We start from the raw sequence: 26,690 nt of genomic DNA, 5'->3' as shown, positions 1-26,690 counted from the left end.
TGTCGAATTTTTTCTTATATATATGTGTATGTATATATATATATATCTATACATGTGTATACTATTTAGACTGTGTATATGTACATGCAAGTTCACATATCCTGTACACTATACAGTAGTTCACATTTACGTATATATACAGCTATCACATATTTCTATACGTGTGTTTACGTGTTTATCTACACAGTTCTAAAATGTATTCTCCACCAATGAACACACCTATTAGGAAAATGACAGCAAGCAAATGTCAGTCAACACGTTTGTTTTAAATATTGAAAGAAAAAAAAAAACAAAAAAAGCAATTTTGCTTCATATTGCATCTTCCACATTTTTTTGTGCCTTGCCTTTAAATGTGTTTTCTTTTTTTTTTTTTCTGGTTTTTAAAGAGAACTGGTAACACATGTATGTATATCCAGGATTTATTAAGGGCAATAGTCATAACCATGGTCATAACCACTGGCATTCATGTGTAACTCTCACGTATGGCTTTAACGACTACAAAACGCCTAACATAATAAACCATTCCATACATCCCTCTATGTAAATATATCATTTTAATTTTAAAAAGCGCACTTTTTTAATTTAGATGCTATATTTGTCTATTAACCTGATTAGATGGAGATATTACTATTTAATACATAGATGAAGATAATGAATGGTTTATAACATTGGGGTTATGCCATAAAATATTACTTCTTCCGCAGAAACTTACATTTTTTCAGTATGATTTTTTTATTTATTTATTTGATTGGTGCTTTACGCTGTACTCAAGAATATTTCACTTATACAACGGCGGCCAGCATTATGGTGGGAGGAAACCGGGCAGAGCGCAGGGGAAACCCATGACCATCCGCAGGTTGCTGACAGACCTTCCCACTTACGGCTGGAGAGGAAGCCAGCAAGAGCTGGACTTGAACTCAGAGCGACCGCATTGGTGAGAGACTCCTGGGTCATTACGCTGTGCTAGCGCGCTAACCAACTGAACCCCGCAGGCCCCTTTCAATATGATATCATCAAACAAACCTCCAAACACCTAGCCAAGAATCCAGCTGTAACGCTGAGTAATGACCATTCATAGGGCGGCTAGCCGTCTCCGCGTGTCATAAAAACCATCCTTTACTAGACCAGATTTTCGGGCTACTAAACACCTTTGTGAACTCAAAAGAACTCTCAGAATAAGGTGAAATGAGCAAGTCACGTCGTGAACAACAAGGATGGTCCTACACACTATCCAGGATATAAGAATGGGTTTTGTGAGGCCTAAAGAAAGGCATGAGCTAACTCTGATGCTGCCATGTGTCGTTGTGGTTGTCCATGACCAGATCTGCCAAACACTAACGAATCAACTACAGGTGTTTTGAGCTGCATGTTGACTGGTTTTCTCTAAACCAGTAGATCCAGCAAAGGCTATTATACAATGTTTTAAAATTACCAATTGGTCTTAAAACAATTTTGATTTCCAGCTCCATCATCAAAATAAAACTATCATGTCAGTGTATAAATAAGTATATGCAGAAAAAAAAACCCACACACATATACACACAAGATTATTACAGCATAGCCAATTAAAACACTTGTCACAAGTACTGTACAAGTAGGTGGCCAATGAGCATCACAAAGAGTATAACTCACATAAATCACCCTGGTGTTGGTCACCTCAGAGCAGCCAATCACAGCCAAGTTATGGAGAAAAAAAAAAAAAAAATCCCAAATGGTGGATATTTTTAAAGATGGCTGCCTGAGACCAAATATAAACTTGTTACCATGGTTACCAGAGATTCCATACCATGACAGGGCACACAAATTAGACGGAACTTAGAAAATTCCACACCTGAGAAAGTTCTAAAATATATCTCTTTGAGTATTTCTGCACTTTGTTTCACAAAATGTCAAGTGATGTTAACTGGATTTGCTTTCCAGTGTATACAGTTTTTGTTCACTTTCTCTCCATGTTGAAACTGTCAAATATTGGCGACACAACTTCCAAACGCAATACACTCTCACTGTGTTTTCTCCTCCAGTTTTGGTGACTTCCTTTTAGTGAATTTCGGCCAGATAAGCATAAAGAAAATAATAATTCCCAAGCTGCCAAAATGTACCCAGGCATAAAAAGCCCTGAAACAGAAATAGAAACATAGATAATAAAGAATCACACTTATACATGTGATAAGCTCAAGGTATTTATATGTAAATGCAGTAAATGACTTCTCTCGGAGTTAATTTTCCTTAAAATTTTTGGCATTAGAACAATCCCCTATTCACTGAAACCATTTTTCCTGATTGGGTTGGGTTACACCCAATAGGGAACTTTTTAGGACGGCCACATATGGGGCAGTCAAACACAGGTTTATAAGGTAAGTGATCTAAAATTTTGGCCACCACAAATGTTACTCATTTTGCTTGATTCTATTAATTTAGATTTATTAATCTTAGAAATACTGGCCAAATTTTAGGTCACCTTGCCGTATACAGTGCTGTAACTTCCCTAAAATTTCTTCCAAGAAAGTGAATTTTTATGGGAAAATAAACGTTATAAAATAACCCTTTTTCCTGTCTTTCTTGTTGGATTCCTGTTTTTCTTGTTTGTACATCCAACCTTCTAAACACACCTCAATTACATCTTAATAAGATAAACAGAACTGTCGGAATCCGGAAAAATGAGTAACTTAGCCAAGGAGAAAATTTTGGGTCATCTACTAAATACAAGATACACGCTAAATGACCATAAATTTTATCCATGACCAACTCGATTTTATTGATTTTAGAAAAGTGTTTTGCAGTTTGCTTGCAAGACGGGATGATATACTGATGGAAAATTGTAAGTTTCATCACCAAAAAATAATATTTAATGTTGTTTTATTGACCCCTAAAAATGCACTTTTGAGGACGAAATTTTATTTGAAGTCAATTTTATGATTTTTGTCAAATTGGAAGACACTAAAAATACACGCCATCAAAAACCTATAACCTGAAGATCAGTACCCTGGACAATGTTGCTTTGCTAGTTATTTTCTATCTTTGGGGCCTGTTACTAAGCCTAGAAAATGTTTCAACATGTTGCTTTGTAATGGACTATAGGCAACAGCATATTTCATTTCAACTATTACACCTACATAGTCAAACTGCCTATGATAACTGGATGGAAGCATTTTAACATTTTCATCTTTAGTACCATAATAAAACAGCATTTTGTGACCCTGAGCTATTGCTGATATCAGAGTACCTATTTCTTTTAATTCATACATGTATATTTATGGGATACTTGTTTAACGCCATACCCAAGAATGTTTCATTTCTATGATGGTGGTCTGTTTCACAGGTGAGGAGAAAAAACCAGGCAAGTTAATAACAATCTTCCCCGTATGTCATGTACAAGTATGCACACAATATTGGTGGATAACAAGTGATCTTAAACAAACATTAGACTGTGCACACTTCCCAGCGAGCGTCGTGTTCAACAGTTTATTGTCACCAAGACCCAACAATTATGCAGTGAGAACGGGGGTTCTTTTCTATATAACTTACCAAAACAACTGCAGACAAAGGGTTCCTTTCTATTTCACTTGCCAAAACAACTGCAGACAAGGGGTTCTTTTCTATATAACTTACCAAAACAACTGCAGACAAAGGGTTCCTTTCTATATAACTTACCAAAACAACTGCAAACAAGGGATTCTTTTCCATTTCACTTGCTAAAACAACTGCAAACAAGGGGTTCTTTCTATATAACTTACCAAAACCAGACAAGGGGTTCTTTTCTATTTAACTTACCAAAACAACTGCAGACAAGGGACCAATTCCAGTATAAGAAAGGGTACTGCTAAATAGACATTGACAATGCGAGTAAACATGAAGGTCACGCAGTCATAGAAGAAGGCGAGGCTCGGGGAGGACTGGAAATATCCCCGGACATTCCTTCTCACCTGAAACAGACAAAAAAAAGAGACGTTACACGAGGTCTTGAAATATACCCGGACATTCCTTCTCACCTGAAACAGACAAAAACAGAGACATTACAGGAGGTTTTGAAATATCCCCGCACATTCCTTCTCACCTAAAACAGACAAAAACAGAGACATTACAGGAGGTCTTGAAATATCCCCGCACATTCCTTCTCACCTAAAACAGACAAAAACAGAGACAGTACAGGAGGTCTTGAAATATCCCTGGACATTCCTTCTCACCTAAAACAGACAAAACAGAGACATTACAGGAGGTCTTGAAATATCCCTGGACATTCCTCCTCACCTAAAACAGACAAAGCTGACACTTTATGGGAGGACTGAAAATATCCCTCAACATTTCTCTTCACCTAAAACAGACAAAAATGAGACGCTAAGAGAGGTCTTGAAATATCCCTGGACATTCCTTCTCACCTAAAACAGACAAAAACAGAGACGTTACAGGAGGTCTTGAAACATCCCTGGACATTCCTCCTCACCTAAAACGGACAAAACAGAGACATTACAGGAGGTCTTGAAATATCCCTGGCCGTTCCTCCTCACCTAAAACGGACAAAACTGACACTTTATGGGAGGACCAAAAATATCCCTCGACATTCCTCTTCCCCTAAAACAGATAAAACTGAGACATTACAAGAGGACTGGAAATATCCACAAACATTTCTTGTCACCCTTAGCCAGTTATTGATGATCTATACCATGTATGACATACACATATGCACATCATATCAGAGGTCTTCAACAAACTTTACACTACGCAACGACCCCACAAAAGCTGGTGACCGCCAACAAAGCATCATGTTTACCGAGAGCTGAGGAATCCACAAATTCCCTCTTCCAGACTTAAACATTCGGCCAATTCGACCTGCTTCCCAAAGTTTGTTTTGCGCATGGCAGTAGCTTATTTTCCACTTAACATCTTCATGCCAACTCTGTATAAATCAGTCCATTGAAACAAAAGACAATAACCCTACATCATACGCATAGATGAAGTATCCTAAGTGAAGTCTAACAAGCATAACTTCAAGCTTTTTCTCATGTAGCACAACAGAGATACCAAAGTTCAAAGTAAGCAGAGTCATGTAAAATGAAACAATTGAAAGCTCCACCATATTATCAGTTTTTACCAATCAGGTACAAGTTATCTCTATAAACCAAGGGTACAACTATTTCTGCTTACATCACCTGAACTCTGTTTCGCCTTTCAAACATATAACCGTGGGGTATGAGTCATGTCACATAGTTTTTCCAGCGGTGGCGGTGAGTTCAAGTCCAGCTCACGCTGGCTTCTCTCCGGCCGTATGTGGTAAGGTTTGTCAGCAACCTGCAGAAGGTTGTGGGTTTCCCCTGGGCTCTGCCCAGTTTCCTTCCACCATGATGCTGGCCGCTGTCGTAGAAGTTAAATATTCTTGAGTATGGTATAAAACACCAATCAAATAAATAAATAAGTGTTTCCAGTAGCTTCAACCACGTCAACTTGACCCATCCCAAAACCATGTAAGACCTCCTGATTAAAAGTGGATTTACAGGGGTACATGTACCAAGCACATCAGAAAAAAGAAAACATAAAAATGATGTTAAAATCATATGAAAGAGCGTCAAAACTTATTTCCAATTATGATCTTTAATATTTTTGGGGATTTTTTTTTTTTCAAGAGAGAAGGGTATTTGAAATTTTTTTTTTTTTTGTATGGTGGGTATTTGGGACGGAATTTTGGTATTTATCATTGTTGCATAATAATGTTATAAATAAGGATGTGATGCTTGTCTAATAAATTTATTTCAATGTAAATTTGTTGTTTATATCGAAACATATGCATTTAACCTAAATTATGATGACATTTATGAACATATTAAAAATATAAATATGATCCAAATTAAGGTTTAATATTTTCAAGTGTCTTTTTCTCCTTAAAGAAAAATTTCTCCACCTTTAAGGTATGTTCCCATCCCTCATCTGAAATAACTGGAGTTACATTATTTGTTGTCTTTCCTTTTAAGCCATCGTCCAATCTAAACAAACCCTATGTCCAATTCAGGAGTGGACCACCATGCATTCAGGGGCAGATAACCACGAAGAACTCACCAATCTTGCTGCTACAGTACAGAGAGCAGCTGAGCTGGACCACCATGCATTCAGGGGCAGACAACCAGGCAGAACTCACCAATTTTGCTGCTACAGTACAGAGAGCAGCTGAGCTGGACCACCATGCATTCAGGGGCAGACAACCACGAAGAACTCACCAATCTTGCTGCTACAGTACAGAGAGCAGCTGAGCTGGACCACCATGCATTCAGGGGCAGACAACCAGGCAGAACTCACCAATCTTGCTGCTACAGTACAGAGAGCAGCTGAGCTAAACCACCATGCATTCAGGGGCAGACAACCAGGCAGAACTCACCAATCTTGCTGCTACAGTACAGAGAGCAGCTGAGCTGGACCACCATGCATTCAGGGGCAGACAACCAGGCAGAACTCACCAATCTTGCTGCTACAGTACAGAGAGCAGCTAAGCTGGACCACCATGCATTCAGGGGCAGACAACCAGGCAGAACTCACCAATCTTGCTGCTACAGTACAGAGAGCAGCTGAGCCAAAGGTCAAGTAGTAGCCTGGGTAGAAGCCATGCCAGATGGCGCTGACGGCAAACACGGTCAATGTGCTGTAGGCTCTGGGTGAGCGGTCATAAACGACCCGACGTAACCAGATCAGCGTCATCTTATTCCAGCAGTCTATGTTGACCTTCAAGCTTGTGGCCATCTAAAAATAAGACATCAGAAACTGTCGCAAAAGTCCAAATATCGCACAGGCAATTTCCTAGAAAGCCAGGACCTCATTATGAAAAAGTGAAAACCGAGACGCATTCGTCTGAATCAAGAAAAATGTGCAACACTGTAACATCCATCTTACAAGTTACAAATCTGTGATGAACCCTGTTTCTTCTAATTTTGCGGACACCTGGTGTGCTCATTTAAGCCAATATACACGTAATTGTAACAGGAATATTGAACTTCTTTTTTTTCACATGGTAAGACCATCTAATTGCTAACACACTTATTTCCTTACATTTCCAAAAGGCTGGTAAAGAAAATGTAATATTCTACATTCAACACTACTAATATCTGTCCCAAAAATTAGAAGAATTTGGGTACTTACACATAAGAATTTTTCACTTACAGAATAGAGGTCATGTAGATTTATGAGGAAAAGAAACCTGAGTGTCAAGATCTTAGCGATTTCACCATGGACACAGATTTTTTTTCTTTTCTTCTTACCCAGAGAGTGAGTGAGTGAGTGGGTGCTTGAAGTTTAACGTCGTACTTAACAATTTTTCAGCCATATGACAACAAAGGAATCCTTACAGTGCATGTATGTGTGATGTGCCTCCATGTTGCGGGACGGATTTCCAACGCTCTTTTATCTAGTGCTGCTTCACTAACATGACTTACCGAAGGCAAGTAAGCCAACCTGCCTGAATTTTTGACTTTCAGTAAATATAAGATTTGTACCTGTACTACAGTATTTATCGTATTAAAATGATTGAAAATGTTTTAATGTGACCCACTTTATACTCCGACTGCTGCTGAGTTTTGTGCTGAGCCATCTTTGTATATAAACCACTAAACACGGAGAAATCTGGCATGACAGTAGGTCGTACTCGGCAAAACAAAAAAGAAGTCACTTGATCGTATGTTGTGGTAATGGGAGGGTTTTCTGCCACCAGTCCGTTCTCTAAATGAACCAGATTCTACCAGACACTTGGCTGTTCGAATCATCTCACCTCTAATCTGTAAATATCCACGTTGTTAATCAGGTCCCACTTTTCTTTTCCTTCCTCATCATACCCCGAGAAGCCCAGGCCAGCGGCGTTATTGAGTGCATCCGCTACAACAGTAGAGGACACACGATAATAGGTGCATATTCTCCTAGATGTTAATCTAATCTATACGTACTGTAACACCCTGGTTACAGGCTTTTCCACACATTTATTCAGTTCCCTCAATACAATGTACTAGCTACATGTATCTTTCGGGTCTTACCCCCCCCCCACTCCACCCCCCACCAAAAAGTTCTAATGCTGTTACACTACAACTTCATGTAACACTGTAACGAAAGATCAACCATGTTACATATTATATTCCACTACGCAAATAATGCGGTTTAGCGGGCACGGAAGAGCATTCACTGACGCCAATTGTGATGTAACAGTTTTTTTTTATTATTTGCTTGAAATGACACCGCGCAATTCTTGAATAAAAATCAATAGTTGTTACGTTACTACAAACCTCTTTATGTAGGAGAAATAACATACAACAGCTGATTCTTGAAAAAGAATCGATCTGCCTTGTTCAAGAATCAACTATCGCTCGTCGTTTTCTCCGCTACATATTCCCAGCTACATGCTCCCCCACATAAAGTTTTGACAGGGAGTGAAGGTATAAACACACCTGATTGACAACTGATATGTGTGAAATAAGAGAAACACAATGGTGGATGCCAACATGTAAATGGGGCTCTGTTGGGGATTCTTTGATAACGCAGCAATTCTCAGCAATTCAATTTCGCGAGATTAGGAGTGAATTGTTAAGGTATAGCGTAGGAAAAACAATTGGATCACGGAGAATTCTATATTTTGCCGCTGTAAGACGCTGACAGCTGCAATGTTTACTTTGAGATCTCCTTGAACATTTTACAATGATTATCTCACACGATGAGTAATTTATTTGAAATCTCCTCTCCCTATGGGAACACAAGAACACTGGCCAGTTCAGTAAAGTATACATCCCCCAAAAAAGATGGCAACACTACTTTACGGGTATCCAAATGAATACCAGTGAAAACACTTGAAGGGAATCTTCATCTACTTGATATCACATACCGTATACCCGTCAAAGTGCTACAAGGCCAGCTTTGCATTAACAGCAGGAGACAAATTTTACATCTCAAAAAGAAAGCCTGTCACCTGTAAACAGAGGGACGTTTCAAACGGCCGACAAAAAAACCCCTAAAAACAAGTAATTAAATGAAATAAAATAAATAAAAATTGGCATCTGAAAAAACACGAAAAATTAATTTCAGTCGGGGCCTTTTTGAAGAGTCGATCACGTACCACTGAGCGTATAATATTATAATTTTACCCTTGGTTGGATATTTCTGTAAGGATAATTTTACCATTCTAAAAAGAACAACACCTTCAGAATATGCTAAAAATAAAAACCTTGCATCCATCCAAAAGGGTCGAAGAACTACAGTCACCTCTAACTCGTACATACACGGAAAAGATACAGTTTATGACCCCAACTTTTGCCTCAAATCAAGTATTTCTATAAAACATTGTTGTAATTTTATAGAAATCAATGTCAGTTATTTTTGGTTGGGGGGGGGGGTGGCATTTTCTCTCTAGAGTATGGGGGGCGAGGGGGCGCAATTTTGAAATACACATACTGTAAATCTTTTCACCCACTAAAGCCCTCTTTTCAGTGAAGTTTATGCATACACTTTTTATGAAAATACAATGTAACAATGATTTGTCGTGTCACTAAAGGTAACAGCTTCAGAAAACTATTATTTCTCTAAACCCCAAAGTTCTCTCAGAATGTTTCAAAATATTGGTTACTGAGGAGGTTGGAAAGGCTGAAAAATTAGGGGATGTATGTTACATCCTGTGACTAGATCAGACATCTGTTGTTTTCTTTTTTTTTTCCTTGATTAATAGTACACTGGCAAAATTCTTCAGTTTTCTTTTACTACTATCTTTTGTAACAATAACCACAAGAATCAAAATGAGAAAAAACACTGAGAACGAGCACATAACAAGTCTCAACACCAAAAAGAATGAGAAAACAAACCCTTACATGACACCCAGGCAAAGTAGTACTGACATCTGGCCAAGGTACCACAGATGAGCAAGAAAATAGATCTCTGTAAAAACGTTGTCTCTTCAAGATATTCTCTGGCTGCAAAAAAGAACAGTGGGTTGGTAATCAAACACAAAAAAAAAAAAAAAAAAAAATGAAAGTAGAAGATTGTCACGATTGTTTATAATATCAAAAAGTTTGTTTGATTGTCTTCACAACGTCTTCTACACCAGTTTTATAATAGCTATACATCGCGATTGTGTCCTTGTGGAGGACAAACAATAACACATTCCCAATTTTTAACCTCTCTCATGTCTCTGATGAGTATGAAAGTTTGAAAACATACTTGGTTGCACACTGAGGTAGAAAATGAAACATCTTTTAAAAAGTCTTGTAAGAAATTTTTGCACGTCAACTTACTTGTAAGTCTTTCGGGGGGAAAATAAGGTACAACAAACATCATGAGGAGGCCACAGACTGCGGCAATGGTCAACTTCTCAATCACAGGACCCTGGAAACATTGACAACATGACTGTTACTGCAGTGAGAAACTTGTTGCTAATACTTGTTACACGTAACTCGATGATTAGGATGTTAAGTGAGTTTTTGCCACTGTAACAGGGGAGACTACATTTAAATGGCTATTTGTTACCAATGTAACAAATTGACCAAAATGTAACTATATTGGCTGATACTGTATTAAGCAGCACATGCCAAAACTTCATGTGTAACTCATTATTGTGAAGTTAAAGCTGCTAAAAAGCGAGATTTTACACTACTAGCTAGACTGAATACACATCTCGCACAGCCGGGTCAGTTGGCTCTACAGCCTTGTCAGCATGTGCGTTAGTTCGCAAGAGCCTCAACTCGGTTTTGTCTTCACCTCGTCTTGTAAAAGCCTGAATAAAAACATTTTATGATTGCCAGACACACAGACTGACAGACACAGAAAGTGACAGATACACAGACGCACAGACTGACAGACGCACAGACTAACAGATACACAGACTGACAGAAACACAGACTGACAAATACACAGACTGACAAATACACAGACTGACAAATACACAGACTGACAGACACACAGACTGACAGACGCACAGGCTGACAGAAACACAGACTAACAGACACACAGACTGACAGACACACAGGCTGTCAGACACACAGACTAACAGACACACAGACTGACAGATACAAAGACTGACAAATACACAGACTGACAAACACACAGACTTACCTTGGGTGATGGAGGCTCTGCCTGAATTTTAACATCATTTCCATTTTTTGGCTGCATGGAAAAAGAACATAATTGAATATTTATTTATTTATTTATTGGTGTTTTACGCCGTACTCAAGAATATTTCACTTATACGACGATGGCCAGCATTATGGTGGGTGGAAACCAGGCAGTGCCCGGGGGAAACACATGACCATCCACAGGGTGCTGGAAGACCTTAACACGTACAACCAGAGAGGAAGCCTGCATGAGCTGGACTTGAACTCACAGCGACCGCATTGGTGAGGGCTCCTGGGTCATTACGCTGCGCTAGGGAGCTAACCAACGGAACACACCATTGAATATAAGTTCAGAATCATCAAGACTCATGGCTGAGACAATACCAACACAATTACAAGGTCCTGGAACCAAACGAAAGGAGTGTAAGCTTTAACTGCTTTTTCCAGAAACACCATCAAGAAAATATTTAAACGCATGTAATATGTAGACTTTCAGAATGCTTAGGTGAAAGAAAGGTATAAAAAGACAAGAACCTATAAAATTTTGAATGTAGGTGAACTGTATTTTGTGTTTTACGTGTGAGCCAAGAATAAAAATCGAAAAATGGAATATAAATAAAACTGAAAATCCCTTGCTTTCTTTATTCTTTTTCTACTTTTCAAGGCATTCAGATCACGTAAATATGTCTTCAACAGGAAAAAAATCAAATCTCAAATCAAATTTCAAACAAATTTATTTTCATTTTTATATCGTACAGCAACATTAAGAAAAAGATTCATTCTGCTCATAAAACAAGAAATTCAAATTACTGTGGCCTGCATATAAGAAGGCATAATGTTTTCCAAGCACTTTCAAGGACCAATCATTTTGAATACATAATGATATTATATGACACTGAACTTTGAAAACTTCCCAAAATTCATTCAACACAACTCTTTCAACAAATTTCAAGTACATGTACTTTTAAGAATCAGTGGAAGAAGATCTGTCCGGAAAATATTTTGAATTCTGCTATTTTTTTTTTTTTACATTTTTTCCTTACCAAGAAATGCCACAAATGAAAATATCTTATAAAAAGGTTGTTTTTTTTTTTTTGAGACCGAATTATCTTAAGTTTTTCATATTACTATGAACTTCTCAAAGGGAGATAACTGCCTACAAGTACCTTCGGAGGTGTATAATTCGTTCCCTCGATAAAAGCGATGTAATCCCGGTAAAAACACAGAGGACCGCACATGATACCATGGAAACAGAACAAAAAGCTGAAAAACTCCAAGAGGCCGGGTAACTTCCTGAAACCAAAACCCATCCATCAAACCAAATCTGAAGGTAGAGATAACCAAATGTCCATTTAAAGGTGGAGAAACCATAAAAATGACATAAATTCAGATGAAAGAGCGCGAAAAGTTATTCCCTAAATGTGGTCTAAATAAGGAGAAAAAGACACTTCAAAAAAAATTTTGTATGGCGGGCATTTGGGACCACCTTTTGGTATTTATAGTCTTTGTTTAATATTGTCATAAATGAGGATTTTTGCACTAGAATCTGTTCTTTTCAGCTAACAAATGTATTAAACTTCAACCTGGATTATATTTAAACTTTTAATATGTTCATAAATATTATCATAATTAAGGTTAAATGCATATGTTTCAATATAAACAACAAATCTACATTCAAATAAATTTATCAGACAAGCATCACATCCTTATTTAAAACATTATTATGCAACAATGATAAGTACCAAAAATTAGTCCCAAATACACACCACACAAAAATATTTTTAAATGCCTTTTTCTCTCAAAAAAATCCCAAAAAATATCATATTTGCAATTAAGTTCTGACGTTCTTTCATCTGATTTTGGCATCATTTTTATGTTTTCTTCACCTTTAGTACATAATAACAATGTATTTTAAATGAAATCATTTTTATCCTAGCTTTTTTTAACATCATGACCTACAATGGTTATATACAGTGTACGTCAGTTTTCACTCTGTATTAACTCTCCATCCATCAGTTCACAAGCTGTACAGGTACGGTACTTTAGCACGATTCAGAGAAAATTCTAGGCTTCTGATTAATCAATCTGCCTTGAATAAGCTACTGCATTTGACATACTTTTCTTGTTTTCATGTTCAAAAGAGTTCTAATGATTCAGCAATGACAACAACAACATGCAGCAGAACTTTTTTAGCCAATCAAATTGTACATCTTTGCAAAATGGGTCAAAATGACCAACTAGCAGTCCACTTAAGGTAGGTAAGTATTTTCTCTCTGTGCAGTCAATGTCCCATAACATCCCATCAGACTAACATCCCATAAACATCTTGTAACATCTTTCTTAGATAATGGGCAACCCTTAAAATTCTTTGCCGTCATTAACAATACGGTGCAAAGCTATGAACTATCCTGATTTATCTGAACTGTGTTTTACGCCTTACTCAAGAATATTTCACTTCTATGGCATAGGTCAGCATTATTATGGGAAGAAACCGGGCAGACCCCTGTTGAAACCCACAACCATCTGCAGGTTGCTGGCAGACCTTCACATGTATGGGCAGAGGAGAAGCCAGCATGGGTTGGATTTGAACTAACAACAGTCACATTGGTGAAAGGCTCCTGGGTCATCGGCCGAGCTGGCATGCTAACCACCGACGTCATGGGGTCCCCAGGTGAGCGCTTTATTACATCACAATTATCAGTGTATGTGTGCTCATGAAACGCCTAGGTAGTGCACAAGCACTGCAATTCAGATTCTGTTCCCCTTTGGACCTTTTGTGTAGCTTGTCCTTGAACATTACAATATATTTATACATATAAACTAATTGAGTGAAACTAACTGGCTGTCCATCTAAGGTAAGTATATGCTCTCTGAGCAATATTTCACTTTTACGACGACAGCCAGAGATTTTTGGCGCGAGGAAACCAATCACAGCCCAGGGAAACCATCCACAGGTTGCTGATATACCATCCCACTGTAAGGCTAAGGGTTTTTCTTTTCTTCAATTGTGTAATGACAGCATTTTTTGTGAGAACAAGTAATACAGAAAAGTAAATGGGGGTCACTGAAATACTTTTCTGACTAATTAACAATTAAGAAATGCCTTCATAATTATCCTTTTACTCCGACATACTACACACAACTATTAAAAACATCACTATATATCTATATGTATAGATTTTCACTTCACTTATAACACACACAAGTTTGTTGAAATTAAAAATTTACAGGATTAATCCAGGAAACGTAGAAAAACAAATAAAAAATAGGAGTCACTGAACTATTTCTTTGTATTAGCATGAGTGCAAAGTGCCTTTACATGGGTGTCTTCGTATGTACATGTAGAAGTGCAAAGTCATACCAGTGACGCACAACGTTCCAGAATCAGAATCTGCAGCTCGTGAGCAGAGTACAATATGTCACCAGGTATATTACAAATGTTCAAAAATCAGTTCAGAAACTATAGATTAAAGCTGTGCTACCTTACCCTAATTCCTCAACCTTTTTTCGTATATCAAAGAACAACTTCTCAGTGCAATTTATCCACATTTTAATTTGATTTATTTATTTATTTATTTATTTGATTGATGTTTAGCACCTTCCTCAAAAATATTTCACTTATACGACGGCGGCCAGCATTATGGTGGGAGGAAACCGACGACCTTCAGCAGGTTGCTGAAAGACCTTCCCACTTACGGCCAGAGAGGAAGCCAGCATGAGCTGGACTTGAACTCACAGCGACAGCATTGGTGAGAGGCTTCTGGGTCATTACGCTGCGCTAGAGCTCTAACCAACATTTTAATTTGATTATTGCGATAAAACTACATTGCTTGGATTGGCCAACTTCAGGGATTCACAAAAAACATAATTTTATCAGTCTACATCAAGTATTACCTTCAGAAAATGCATGAATAAACGCATTGTAAACATGCAAAACAGTTGAAGAATTAAAGAAATTCACGAATTAAAGAAATGCTCTCAAAAACGATAAATTTAATACACGAGCATATTGCGTGGGTACGTATAGTCAACAGAATCATTTGTTTCTTTATTTTTTTCCTTTGGTGTTTTACACCATAAAGTACAATCACAACACATGCATATCACTATGTATTATATACATGTGCATAGTTGGTTAAAGAAAAAGACTTCTAAAAACTGAAGCAGGCATCTCCAAAATAGACCACTTAAAACTATGCATCAATAGTCATTTATTTTTTTATATTTTTGTGAGTTAAAGAGTTAAAGTGCTCAAACATGTGAATTCTAAGGTGGGCTTTATGGGCCATTCTATCAGAGGTTAAGAACTCTGACGTCACAGGAAGTTTACCCAGCTTTAAGCATGACACTGAAAGTTGGATAACTCTTTTTACCCATGACTACAAGATTACTGAAAAATGTTCCCAAAAATTCCTTCCTTCTGGTGAACATCAGGAAAAAAGGTGATGTTCCTCGATATCGTCAGTATGGCCCATAAAGCCCACCATAGTATTCAAATATTTAAATGCCTTTCAACACTCTTAAAAACATCTGAAAAAATAAATGAAAGTATTTTTACGTAGTTTCCAGTCATCTGTAACTTTCTTTTTCTTTAAGTGGGAGGGAGCAGGGAGGGGAGATAAATGTGTCAGTTACCTGATGGCCTGATTGCGCTGATCCTCCGTGAGTTTGGTGTTGTCGTCCAGCATGCCGTCACTGAGGCTGAACGCCATACTGGTCAACTTCTGGGTCATGATCATCAGAGGCCTGTAGAGAACACACCCAGAAATACAAGAGAGGTCAGCTGGTCAGCGAGACAGCCATTCTCTAGCAGTTTTCACTTATACAATGGCATCATATACATGCATGTGCCTACTGTTGGAATGAATGGATGAATGAATGCTTGGGGTTTAATGTTGCACTTAGCAATATTTCAGTCATGTGACGACGAGGAGTCATTAGGTGTGTGTGTATATGTACTGTGTCTTCTTATGGAAGGGCAAGTCCATGCCGCCAAAGTGCTCTGCCACTGTAGTATCATACTGAAGACACCAGACATGACACCTCACCCAGTCACACTATACTGACACTGGGCCAACCAGTCCTGTTTTCTTTCTCTAGTCTCTCAGTGCTGAACGCTATGTGAGGCAGAAGCAAGTACCATTTTCACAGTCTTTGATGTGACCTGACCCGGATTTGATCCTTGGGTCTCCCAACTTGGAGGCAGATCCTCTAACTGTTAGGCAACCGAAACCGTCAACAGACTAACATGTACATGTATGTATCCCACTCAGTCACATTATACTGACACTGGGCCAACCAGTCATGTTTCCTTGCCCTAACCTGTTAGCTGAGTGTTAAGTCTTTGTGACATGACCCGGGATAAAACCCAGGTCTCTTAACTTCATTATGTTATTTTTTTTAAAAATCAGCCTGGAAAACTAAAGCTTAATTTGCACTTAAACCTAACAAACTACATAGTATACACTTTGTATGTAAGAGGAATAAAAGAGTACCCTGTGATGTCAAGTGTGTAGCCCCCGTAGTCATAAATCTGCCGGTAGATGTGAGCCACAGAGAGATAACCCAGGACAACCACAAACACCACTTTGTGCGAGATTCGACAGTTCACAAACTTCATGATGGCATAGCTGGCACTGGAGGGCACGATGAGGTGTAACACTTGACTGAAAAGACAAACGTGAAAGTGAAAGTGTAATTTACAATGAATTACCAACTCAGGAAGGTTGTGGAGGCTTGGTTAACATGCTTGCCTTTCAAACACCCACATTCTGGGTTCAATCCCGTTCTCTGACCGAGAATTTCAACATTACTGTCTCTTCATTGTTTTCAAGGGTTTGGTGGCATGAAGCGTTCTTTTGCAGTTCTGCATGAAATTTGCCAGAGAGTAGTTGACCTCCACCAATAAGAAGTATGTCACAAGTGGGAAAGTTTGATAGTAGCTTGCCAAAATTTGGTGATTTACTTCTCCACAGTTTATTGGCAATCTGTTACACGCGTGTCAGTGAGTTGTAATCTTTCTTTATATTCTACGGCATTCAGTTGTATGGGAGGAGGAGGTGCCAGGAGTAAACCACTGGCCTTTGGCAAGCATTGGTATTTGATTTTTCACCTGCAGAAAGAAATCTGTATGCCATACTGGTCGAGGTACTGATAAGAATATGTATCTCAAACGATGTAAAGGCACTTTAATGGTGATACAATTATTGTGAATCGTTTCTTGCCAACAAAGCACCAACCCCTATGACAGAAAAAAAGGGTAGGTCGGTCAGTAAACTTTATTCAGGCTAATTGAAAAGAATGGGTTATAGGATATGAACATTAAGAGAAAAACAGAAAAAGAAATTTCATCAAAAAGCATAATAAAAATTTAAGAGTATGTCCAACTATAGAAGGGTGGGTCGGGCATTCATTAACATATTTTTAATTATGGCCTAAAAAATGGATGCCAAGCTTCTGAGCACAGTGAACAGGGTTGACAAACCACAAGGTTAGTTCTACATGCAAAAGAGAACTTACTATCCGAAACAAAAACCGGCCAGAAGGAGGCCAGTGACAAGCTCAACACAATGGCGGATCTTAGGGCTGGTTTTGGAGGGCGACAGGTATGTGCGAAATGGGATGGCCAGCCCCAGCGCTGCGATTTGACACACCAAGAAGTTCATCTGAAACACAGATGTACATGTAGTTGAAAGTCGATGCGGAACAGGATGGTCAGCCCCAGTGCTACAATTTGACACACCAAGAAGCTAATCTGAAACACAGATGATACACATACATGTGCATCATGCAGATAAAGAGGTGCTGAGCATTTGTGCAGGATTAATCCTTCAGTTCATCAGGATTATCCTACCAAGTTTTTCAGGAATGATCACTGCTGATCTTTGCTCAAGAATGACAGGACTTGATTTATTTATGTATTTGATCTTGTTCGAGGACTACATGTATTAGATTTATTCATGTATTTAAATGCTGTTTAACCACATACTGAAGAATTTTCACTTGTACATATCACGGTGGCGAGTTTTTGAATGGAGGGAACCAAAGCACTTAGGTTAAACCACTGACCTTCAGCAATTACTGACGAACTTTCCCAAACATACAGATATGTACACCACACTGGTGAAGGACAAGTGGTCTTCAACAAGCATTAGACGGCAGAAACGGCCACAAAAGCTTGCTGACTGCTTATTGTCACTAAGGCTGCACACAGGATAAGAGGGTTAGAATCTACAAATTCCCTGGTCGGGTTTGAACACGGGCCTTTAATCTTCAATCAAAGGTATTATACATGTACAGTGCAGATGTGAAATTAAGGGCACTGTAGCCTCAGAAAAATCTCATGAATATGTGCACGTATGAAATCAGTTAAGCTGGACAGTCTGAACGATCCTGCCTACTTTTCCAAGTAAGGTAAATGTACAAATTCACATACTACAAGAAAAGGGACAATACTGATTTCCTTATTTATGTTAACCATAATCAAACACACACAAAACTTCATTTGTCATGTTACACCTCACACTAGACCCATTGTTCAAAAAGTATTTACAGTCAAGCTAGTGTACATTTTGGGAAATTAGTTCCCAGTTGGGGGCATTTGTGGCTGCAAATTAGGAAAAAGATCAAAGGGATTACATGTAATTCCAAATAGATTTATTTATTTTATTTGATTGGTGTTTTACGCCATACTCAAGAATATTTCACTTATACGACGGCGGCCAGCATTAGGGTGGGTGGAAACCGGGCAGAGCCTGGGCGAAACCCACCACCATCCGCAGGTTGCTGGCAGACCTTCCCACTTACGGCCGGAGAGGAAGCCAGCATGGGCTGGACTTGAACTCACAGCGACCGCATTGGTGAGAGGCTCCAGGTTCATTACGCTGCGCTAGCGCGCTAACCGACTGAGCCACGGAGGCCCCAATTCCAAACAGAGCCCTGGCGAATAGACCTGTATATTATGCTCTGCCCGAGCAAAATTATCATCCAAATGCCTTAACATATTTTCTCATTATTTGCTTAAAAAAGTAACAACAAGTTGCCAAAAATATGACCAAGGTAACAAATGAACTAATTTGCATACACCGATATGTCAACTATTCACGCTAATGCAAATAAAAGAAGTTGAGTTTGTTTATTTGTTATATTTGCTTTTATGATTTATATAAAGGCAAACTATCGGAATTTCCTTCAGTGATAAAAGTGTTACTTCGCACACTTTATATATATATCGCCTTTGTTTTGACATTTTTGATATTTTATACCTCGATGCCATAGCTAGGAAAAAGAAACCTTTGTTTCATGACGTTCCAACCTGAGCTCAGTGGTATGACGTCATTATACATGTACGGTAAGCTTTTACTGTCTTACATCATGCAATAATAAAACACGACGTCATGCATACGCAGCTATGATGTATCTAAGTCAAGTTCAATGGCTAAGCTCGCCGCTGATTGGGCTAAAATGCATGACTTCTGTGGAGAGAATGAAAGAGGACGGAAGAAAAAAGCTACGTGAAATATGCAGTTTTGCCTCATTTCCTTAATTTTTTGGGGCAGAACAGACTTTAACACCTTTGCCTAGGTGTCTGTTGTGTAACCCAAAGGCGCTGAACCTTGTTTGGCACCTTGTCAAAATCTTGGTGTTTGATATCTAACCTGAACCTTATTTCACGCCTCATTAAATTCCTTGACCGAGGATTCAATGGATTTGACGAGGTACAAAAGAAGGTTTAGCAGCATCGGTTTACACAACCAACACCGCTACAGCAGTTCTAAACCATTTAATAATCACCCACCAGGAGTTCAATCTGCCTTTAAACAATTCACATAACATAGTTTTTTAGTTCAACAATACCTATGAATAATAACAACCCTACACGTGCATGGGATTTACTGTGATTTCCAAATGGTTACAATGATTTCCAGGGTCAAATATCCATATTTCTGTCCAAATGAATACTCATTTATTCAATAACATCAAGACAATACTCACAAACTCCAGCCGCATAACAGTTAACACTGGAGTGTGTCCATTTTTCATGACTGGGACAGATTTAATGTTGACATTATCAATAGACTTCATTATTAGAACAACATATAAATTTGTCACATCTTCCTATTCTTGCAGGATAATCTGCCGTGTTTGTTTAAGTACATACACACATGACTACATAATGAACTCCTCAATACAGACACATGTAACATGAAGCCCAGGAGGCTATTCCAAATACTGTACTGAACTTCACTTAAAATCTCGGCCATAAAAAAGTTTTGGTGTTTGTTTTTTGGGGTGTTTTTTTTTTTTTTTACCTTTTTCTGCTTTACATTTAACTCAAAATAGTTTTTTAAGGTTTACTTGGATTACATGTAGGTCAAATAATATACTACTGAAAAATGTAGGTTTTATCACCATTAGTAATATTTATGACTATTATCTGGCTTCAAAACTGCTCTTTTCTGGACTACTTTTTAGTGCAATTATAGTATGTACACATACATGTACATGTGGTAAATAATTTGAACTAGGTGGAGAAAACATAAAAATTACATGACGTTAGATGAAAGAGTTTGAAACTGTTAGTTATATATGTGGTGATAAACACTTTCTGGGCAATTTTCTTCAATGAGAAAAGACATTTGAAACTAAGTTGTTTAAGGGGGGCACGCCATCACATCCCTATATAGAGCATTATAATGCAAGGACGATAGGTACCAAAAGGTGGTCCCAAATATTCACCATACAAAAATATTTTCAAATACCCTTTTCTTTGGAAGAAAAAATAGACGAAAAAAATATTAGACATTACATTTGCAATTAACTTTCCACGCTCTTTCATCTGATATTTTGAATCATTTTTGTGTTTTGTTCTGTTTTTCAAATTTCGTTCATAACAACGATCATTTTACCTGCTTTTCAGAGTTGTATAGATCTTACAGAGGTTATTTGGGGTTTATTTGGAGAGTAAACTACAAGTCTCAGCACAAAAAGTAATATTTTAAGACATTCATTTGTCTCTAAAAATCCAATTTTTGGGACAAAATTTTAGGTCGTTTACCAAATCATACATACACCTGGTTGTATATGTACACATCTCCCTCATGTTTGGAGACAAATCTGCCTACCAATCTATAAGTAGGGCAAATTATGAAGTCTGCTTACCTCTGGCAGCCTGTGACATAAATTATAATACAGAAATGGGTAAATTGTGAAACTAGATGTTAAATGTAAGCCAAATCATCACAATATCATAGCTTTCACTGAATAATTACATAGTAAAACAAGTATACAAAATCAGAATGTCAGCATGAAGAGGATAGTACAACGACTGGTTGACCGATATCAGTATAATGGCTCTGGGTGGGTGGCATTTGAGTCATAGCATTCCTCTGAGCAGACCGGCTCAGATAGCACAGTTGGTAGAGCGCTTCGGGAGCGGTAGAGCGCTTCGGGAGCGGTAGATCCAGGGTCAATCCTGGGTCAAGTCACAGACCTTAAAAGAGGAAGTTCTAACTTCCTTACTTGGCATTCAGCATGAAGGGGATAGTGCAACAACTGGTTAACCCATATCAGTATAACGGCTTCGGTGGTGCCGCTTACTCGCCTTGGGTAGCAGCTCAAGATAAAAAGAGCAGTGGAAATCCATCCTCCTGCATTAAGGAGGCACATTACACGCGCCCTAAGGATACCATCATCATATGACTGAAAAATTGTTAAGTACCGTGTTAAACCCCAAGCGCTCACACACTCATAATCGGAATGTTTCTTCATTAAAACCTTTGAAAGTACGAACAGATATGTGCGACAGCTTAGTGAAACATTTTGTTGTCACAACACAGTGACATACACAGTGTTAATACACTGAAGCATGTGTCGTAATGAATAGGAGTGGTATACAATTGTACAATTTCCAAATTCATTCCATACATAATAAATTTTCTGTTGACAAAAGACAATGTTGTACTTGTAATGTTGTCTACTTGTTTGTTCATTGTATAAAAATTATAGAGAGAAATACATTTCCAGTATTATGCTGTCAATTCAAATAGAAAAAAAGTTTTTGAACTGCTGGCTACTACTAATGTACAACAGTTACCAAGCTTGACAAATCTGTTAGATTAATGGAGTCATAAAGTCATACATTAACTTGCATACTGCATCACGTGTTAATCAAAAGTTGAATACATCTAGGCCTAATCTAGATTAATTTTGGGTCCCATAAACAGAATCAGACGCTTCCCCTTTGGCATGTCCGACTTTGTTGCCAGAAAATATCCCTTGATACACGTATTAGATCATTATATGGATTTATGCACAATGCAAAGCACATTTATGGAAGAGTGACATTTGAAAGTCATTTACCAAAATTTTAACACTTGTGATACATATATTATAATAATCTTCTATTATGCAAGATCTTATTTTAGTTAAAATATCAACTTTCTGATTGTGGAGATTTATCTGTAAATATCTTCAAAAATAAGTCACGGTGCAAAGCAAAAGTTGTACTGAGAGTCCAGAGTGTATATACAGACTGACTGAGGTCAAAAATCCCAGTGACAAGCTTGTTCTTTTAATGGTTATGATTTTATTTTTGATCATAGTTCAGACTGAAGACAACAGCAACAACATGTTTTGAAATACAGCATAAATGTCATAAAGATGAAAACAAGAGCTTGTTAGTGAAATCATTTGGCATCGCTAAGTCTGTATATACTCTGTGGTCTGTAATTAAAACTTTTGCTTTCCAGCATGGTATTTTTTGAAAATATTTACCTAGAAACGTCTTTAATCAGAAAGATTTTAGGGAGACTTTCACATTGTAACTCTCATGGCTGCAGTACTCGATCTAGATACATGAGCTATGTATATTGCAACAAGGAACAGGCCTACCTCGCTAGAAGTCATGGTAGTATAATTTATTTATTTATTTATTTGATTGGTGTTTTACGCCGTACTCAAGAATATTTCATTTATGCGATGGTGACCAGCATTATGGTGGGAGGAAACTGGCCAGAGCCTGGGAGGAAACCCACAACCATCTGCACGTTACTAGCAGACCTTCCCACGTATGGCCAGAGAGAAAGCCAGCATGAACTGGACTTGAACTCACATCGACCGCATTGGTGAGAGACCTCTGGGTCATTATGGTGCGCTAGCACACTAACCAACTGAGCCACAGAGACCCCTCGTGGTAGCATAAATATTAGCATACGATGCTGTTGTGTATGAATTATAACTATACCTTGAAAGGCAATGCAAGATGGGACTTTAATGTTGATGAAAAGCAGGCTTTTACTTTTGCTGGAAATGTTAACCAAGAATCCGTATCTAAATAGCTAAGTTACCCGACCAATTCTGTCACCTTTCACTCTGTGGTTCTCTGTTCATCAGCCTGCCATAGAAGAGCTTCAGTACTGCATCTATATATGTATATATGTACATGTATATTCATGTAGCCTTTGTAATATTACATAATGTAGCTCTCATACTAGCCCTCTAATAGTGCCAGTGGCACATGTCCTGTTTGAATATTGCATAGGGGGGTGTAAATAAATTATAGGTTTACGGTCGAGGGGAAAAAGAGAAATGACAAATCAGAAATGACTATGGCTTTTAGGTCACTGGAGCTTTCACTGCGCAGTTATCAATATAAATTGTAATATGGTGCTTGTACAAATACCTGAAGTCGACTGTCTTACTACTCTCTGTCGAACAGGTGAACAATAAGAACTCACTAATGATTCCTTAGTAACTCAGGTTAAATTACAGGTGGGAGGTTTCAGTGAAGATTGCTACTGTTTTCAAATCATGCACCCTCGCCCTTAATCAAATAATCATCAGTGTAAGAAAGTCTTGACAGCGTACAGCACTGGTACAAAAGATCCAAACAGAAAACAGCAACAATATGAAACAACAACAACATCCCAAATGAAGTTTACCTTGTCGATCGGCAGGCCGACTACGTCCGATATGGGCGTAAAAAGTCGGGAGCCTGCGTAAAAGTTGCTTTTCATCACCATCCTGGACCGTCAGCCCTGCATCTATGAGCCAAAATGCTCAGTTAAAAAAAAAACAAAACACAGCCAAATTTCCTCGCTGGACCTGACTGCAAAACGCTTTTCCTGTCGCGAACCGGGTTACCCAGCATCTCCCCACAATGCACCGCGGTCAAGATGGCGACGTAAACAAAACCACGTGGTTTATGACATATTTGCAAACAATTCTCTTTAAAGGTTTCAGACAATTTTGTAGCTGCAGTAAATGCCGTTTTTCGTCCGTTTGTTCAAATGTAAAAAAAAAAAAAAAAAAAAAAAAAAAAAAAAAAAAAAAGAAATGGAAAGGTTTTAAATTATTATGTAAAAAATAGGTGGGGAGGGGGCGGGGGTCACTGACACTTGACCAAGAATCCTCTCACCAATATGGTTGCTGTGAGTTCACGCCCACCAAAGTTTTCCATCACCCTGAGGCCTCTGTCCGCTTTTCATAATGCAAACCGACGTAGTGAAAAGTGAAATATTCGTCGCAAATGAAATAAATAAATAAATTTAATGCGACACTCAAGAATTATTCATGTTAAGGTCACGTTTTTTATTTATTTATTTATTTATTTATTTTTGCAAGAAGAACAGAGAATAAATAGGCCTAATATGTAAATGATATCAAGAAATAAAGACACCTGAACTGTTTCGTTTTAATTCATAAGAATGTGCTCCATGTACCGGTATCCTCCGGGATCTGCAAAGTTTCCGTCCACTATTTTGCTGACCGTCTTCGCATTCGTGAAATATTCTTGAGAACGGCGTCAAACACAAATCACAGAAATAAATGAATATATATTCCCTTTAAATCTACGTATGCATTATAAAAATGTGGAGTCTTTGGCAAAATTTTCCAACACCATGTATATGTACCAAGGTGGCTACAAGCACTGTGGCAGTGTTTTACCTCTATTTACAAAAGGTGCGGTGACTCCAAATGTCTTTGAAAGGGAAGTACACAATAGCTTGGCTTATAAATAAGCTCAAATTATTGCTTATTTTTTTATACATTTTAGAAACTTTACTGCCGATTGTGAACAGTACCCGTGGGGATATTTTGTCAAATTATTTAATTTACCGGAATTCTAAAATAATAGCAATAATTCGACTGGATTTGTTCTAATCAAATTTTGGTCAAACATTTCCGGTATAGCGCCTTCAAACACTGTAATTTATTAACCATTGATTCGGTTACCAGTACGAATAACCTTCGTGCATTTGTTTAAAAAATAAAATTCTATAAACATGGCTTCCACTAAACATAGGATATATATATATATATATATATATATATATATATATATATATAGAACAATTTGATCATGTTTTCAAACTTCTGTGAGGGAGGTACTGGCTCCCGTTTCAGAAAACTATTTTGGGCGAAAGTCAAAAATATTAATCTTATTGTGTAATGATTATGGAGTGAGGGAGCGAGTGCTTGGGGTTTAACGTCTTACTTAACATCTTACTCTTTTTCAGTCGTATGACGACGAAGGAATACTTAGAGTGCATTTAATGTGCCTCCTTGTTGCAGAACGGACTGCCACGGCTCTTTTATGTAGTGTTGATTCACTGAGACGACTTACCAAGGGTAAGTAAGTCGCCCCGCCCGAGCCATTATACTGATACGGATCAACCAGTTGTTGCGCTATCCCCTTCATGCTGAACGCCAAGCGAGGAAGTTACAGCTTCCTCTTTTAATGTCTTAGGTCTGACTCGAGCCAGGATTGACCCTGGATCTACCGCTCCCGAAGTGGACGCTCTACCAACTGTGAATAAATAATTATTGGAAGCTGAATGCGCAAACGTAACAGAAAATCGTTCTACCAAATCACAGAATTAGCGGTCACGGCCTTATCAGTTTGGTGCATGTATGTAAGAGTTTAATTTTGTTTACAATTCTAGGCTATAGTCTGGAATCAATTTGTAAAACTGAACCTAGCATTACACGGTGCTATCTTTTAGTTAATTTCGACCCCAAGGCCTCCTGGTGACAGGCAGGCCAATTGTTGACCTAAAACTTCTTCCATGACTTAGTTGCACGTTTTGTCTGATTCCGAAAGTTCCATTGAACACGGAAAGCCGTTTTGCAGCCTCTTAGAAAAGTAAGATGTCTACTTAGAGGTGGCATTTATTTTGCCTCTAAAAATGCTGTTTTGGGCGGGGTGGGGGGGTGGGTGGGGGGGGGGGGGGAGATATTTGGTCATTTAGTAGTGCTGTCTCACTGGGTCACCAATACTAGGCCTATAACCACATTTTTAACAGCCAAACGTGGTTTTTACATGAATTAAATGTATAAAAAGAATATTTCACCTATACGGCGGAAGTCAATGTCAGCGGAAAGTGGACAGTTAAACCACCCATCTAACAGGTGACGTATATAGGTTTCACTTGCTGAGCGTGCTTCGAGTGTATGCCACATTAATGGAAGGCAAGTGATCTTAATGAACTTCATTTACATCGCCTGAAAGTTGCTGTCAACCCAGGCCTCGAGGAACACTAGAGGCAGAGCAATGAAGAATTGGCCCGAATGACCGAAGCTCGAATGTTAGATGCACTGCGCTCAAAAAAGGTGTTTCTTCGATTTATTTCA

At 38.2% G+C, this 26,690-nt stretch overlaps 1 protein-coding gene across 1 annotated transcript; it reads right to left on the bottom strand.

Moving 5' to 3' along the window:
• Positions 1-322: 322 nt before the first annotated feature.
• LOC135463833 (lysophospholipid acyltransferase 6-like) lies at positions 323-24,102 on the bottom strand. Its single transcript, XM_064741279.1, has 12 exons — positions 23,999-24,102; positions 17,577-17,722; positions 16,553-16,723; positions 15,693-15,803; positions 12,224-12,350; positions 11,059-11,109; positions 10,242-10,332; positions 9,819-9,920; positions 7,745-7,848; positions 6,523-6,723; positions 3,772-3,923; positions 323-2,115 (listed from the first exon to the last, which is right to left on the bottom strand). Exons 1-12 carry the CDS (start codon positions 24,077-24,079, stop codon positions 2,001-2,003), a joined length of 1,452 nt encoding a protein of 483 aa, XP_064597349.1. The 5' UTR covers positions 24,080-24,102; the 3' UTR covers positions 323-2,000.
• Between the last annotated feature and the right edge of the window lie 2,588 nt (positions 24,103-26,690).

This window comes from Liolophura sinensis, chromosome 3 (genome assembly GCF_032854445.1).
Source record: "Liolophura sinensis isolate JHLJ2023 chromosome 3, CUHK_Ljap_v2, whole genome shotgun sequence".
NCBI lineage: Eukaryota > Metazoa > Mollusca > Polyplacophora > Chitonida > Chitonidae > Liolophura > Liolophura sinensis.
This window is presented reverse-complemented; position numbering and strand designations above follow the sequence as displayed.

Coding starts and splice junctions, on each gene's coding strand:
- LOC135463833 (XM_064741279.1), bottom strand. CDS start 24,079: ATGGTGATGAAAAGCAACTTTTACGCAGGCTCCCGACTTTTTACGCCC. Junction 17,723..23,998: donor TCGGCCTGCCGATCGACAAG/GTAAACTTCATT, acceptor TCTGTGTTTCAG/ATGAACTTCTTGGTGTGTCA. Junction 16,724..17,576: donor GCCGGTTTTTGTTTCGGATA/GTAAGTTCTCTT, acceptor TTGTCTTTTCAG/TCAAGTGTTACACCTCATCG.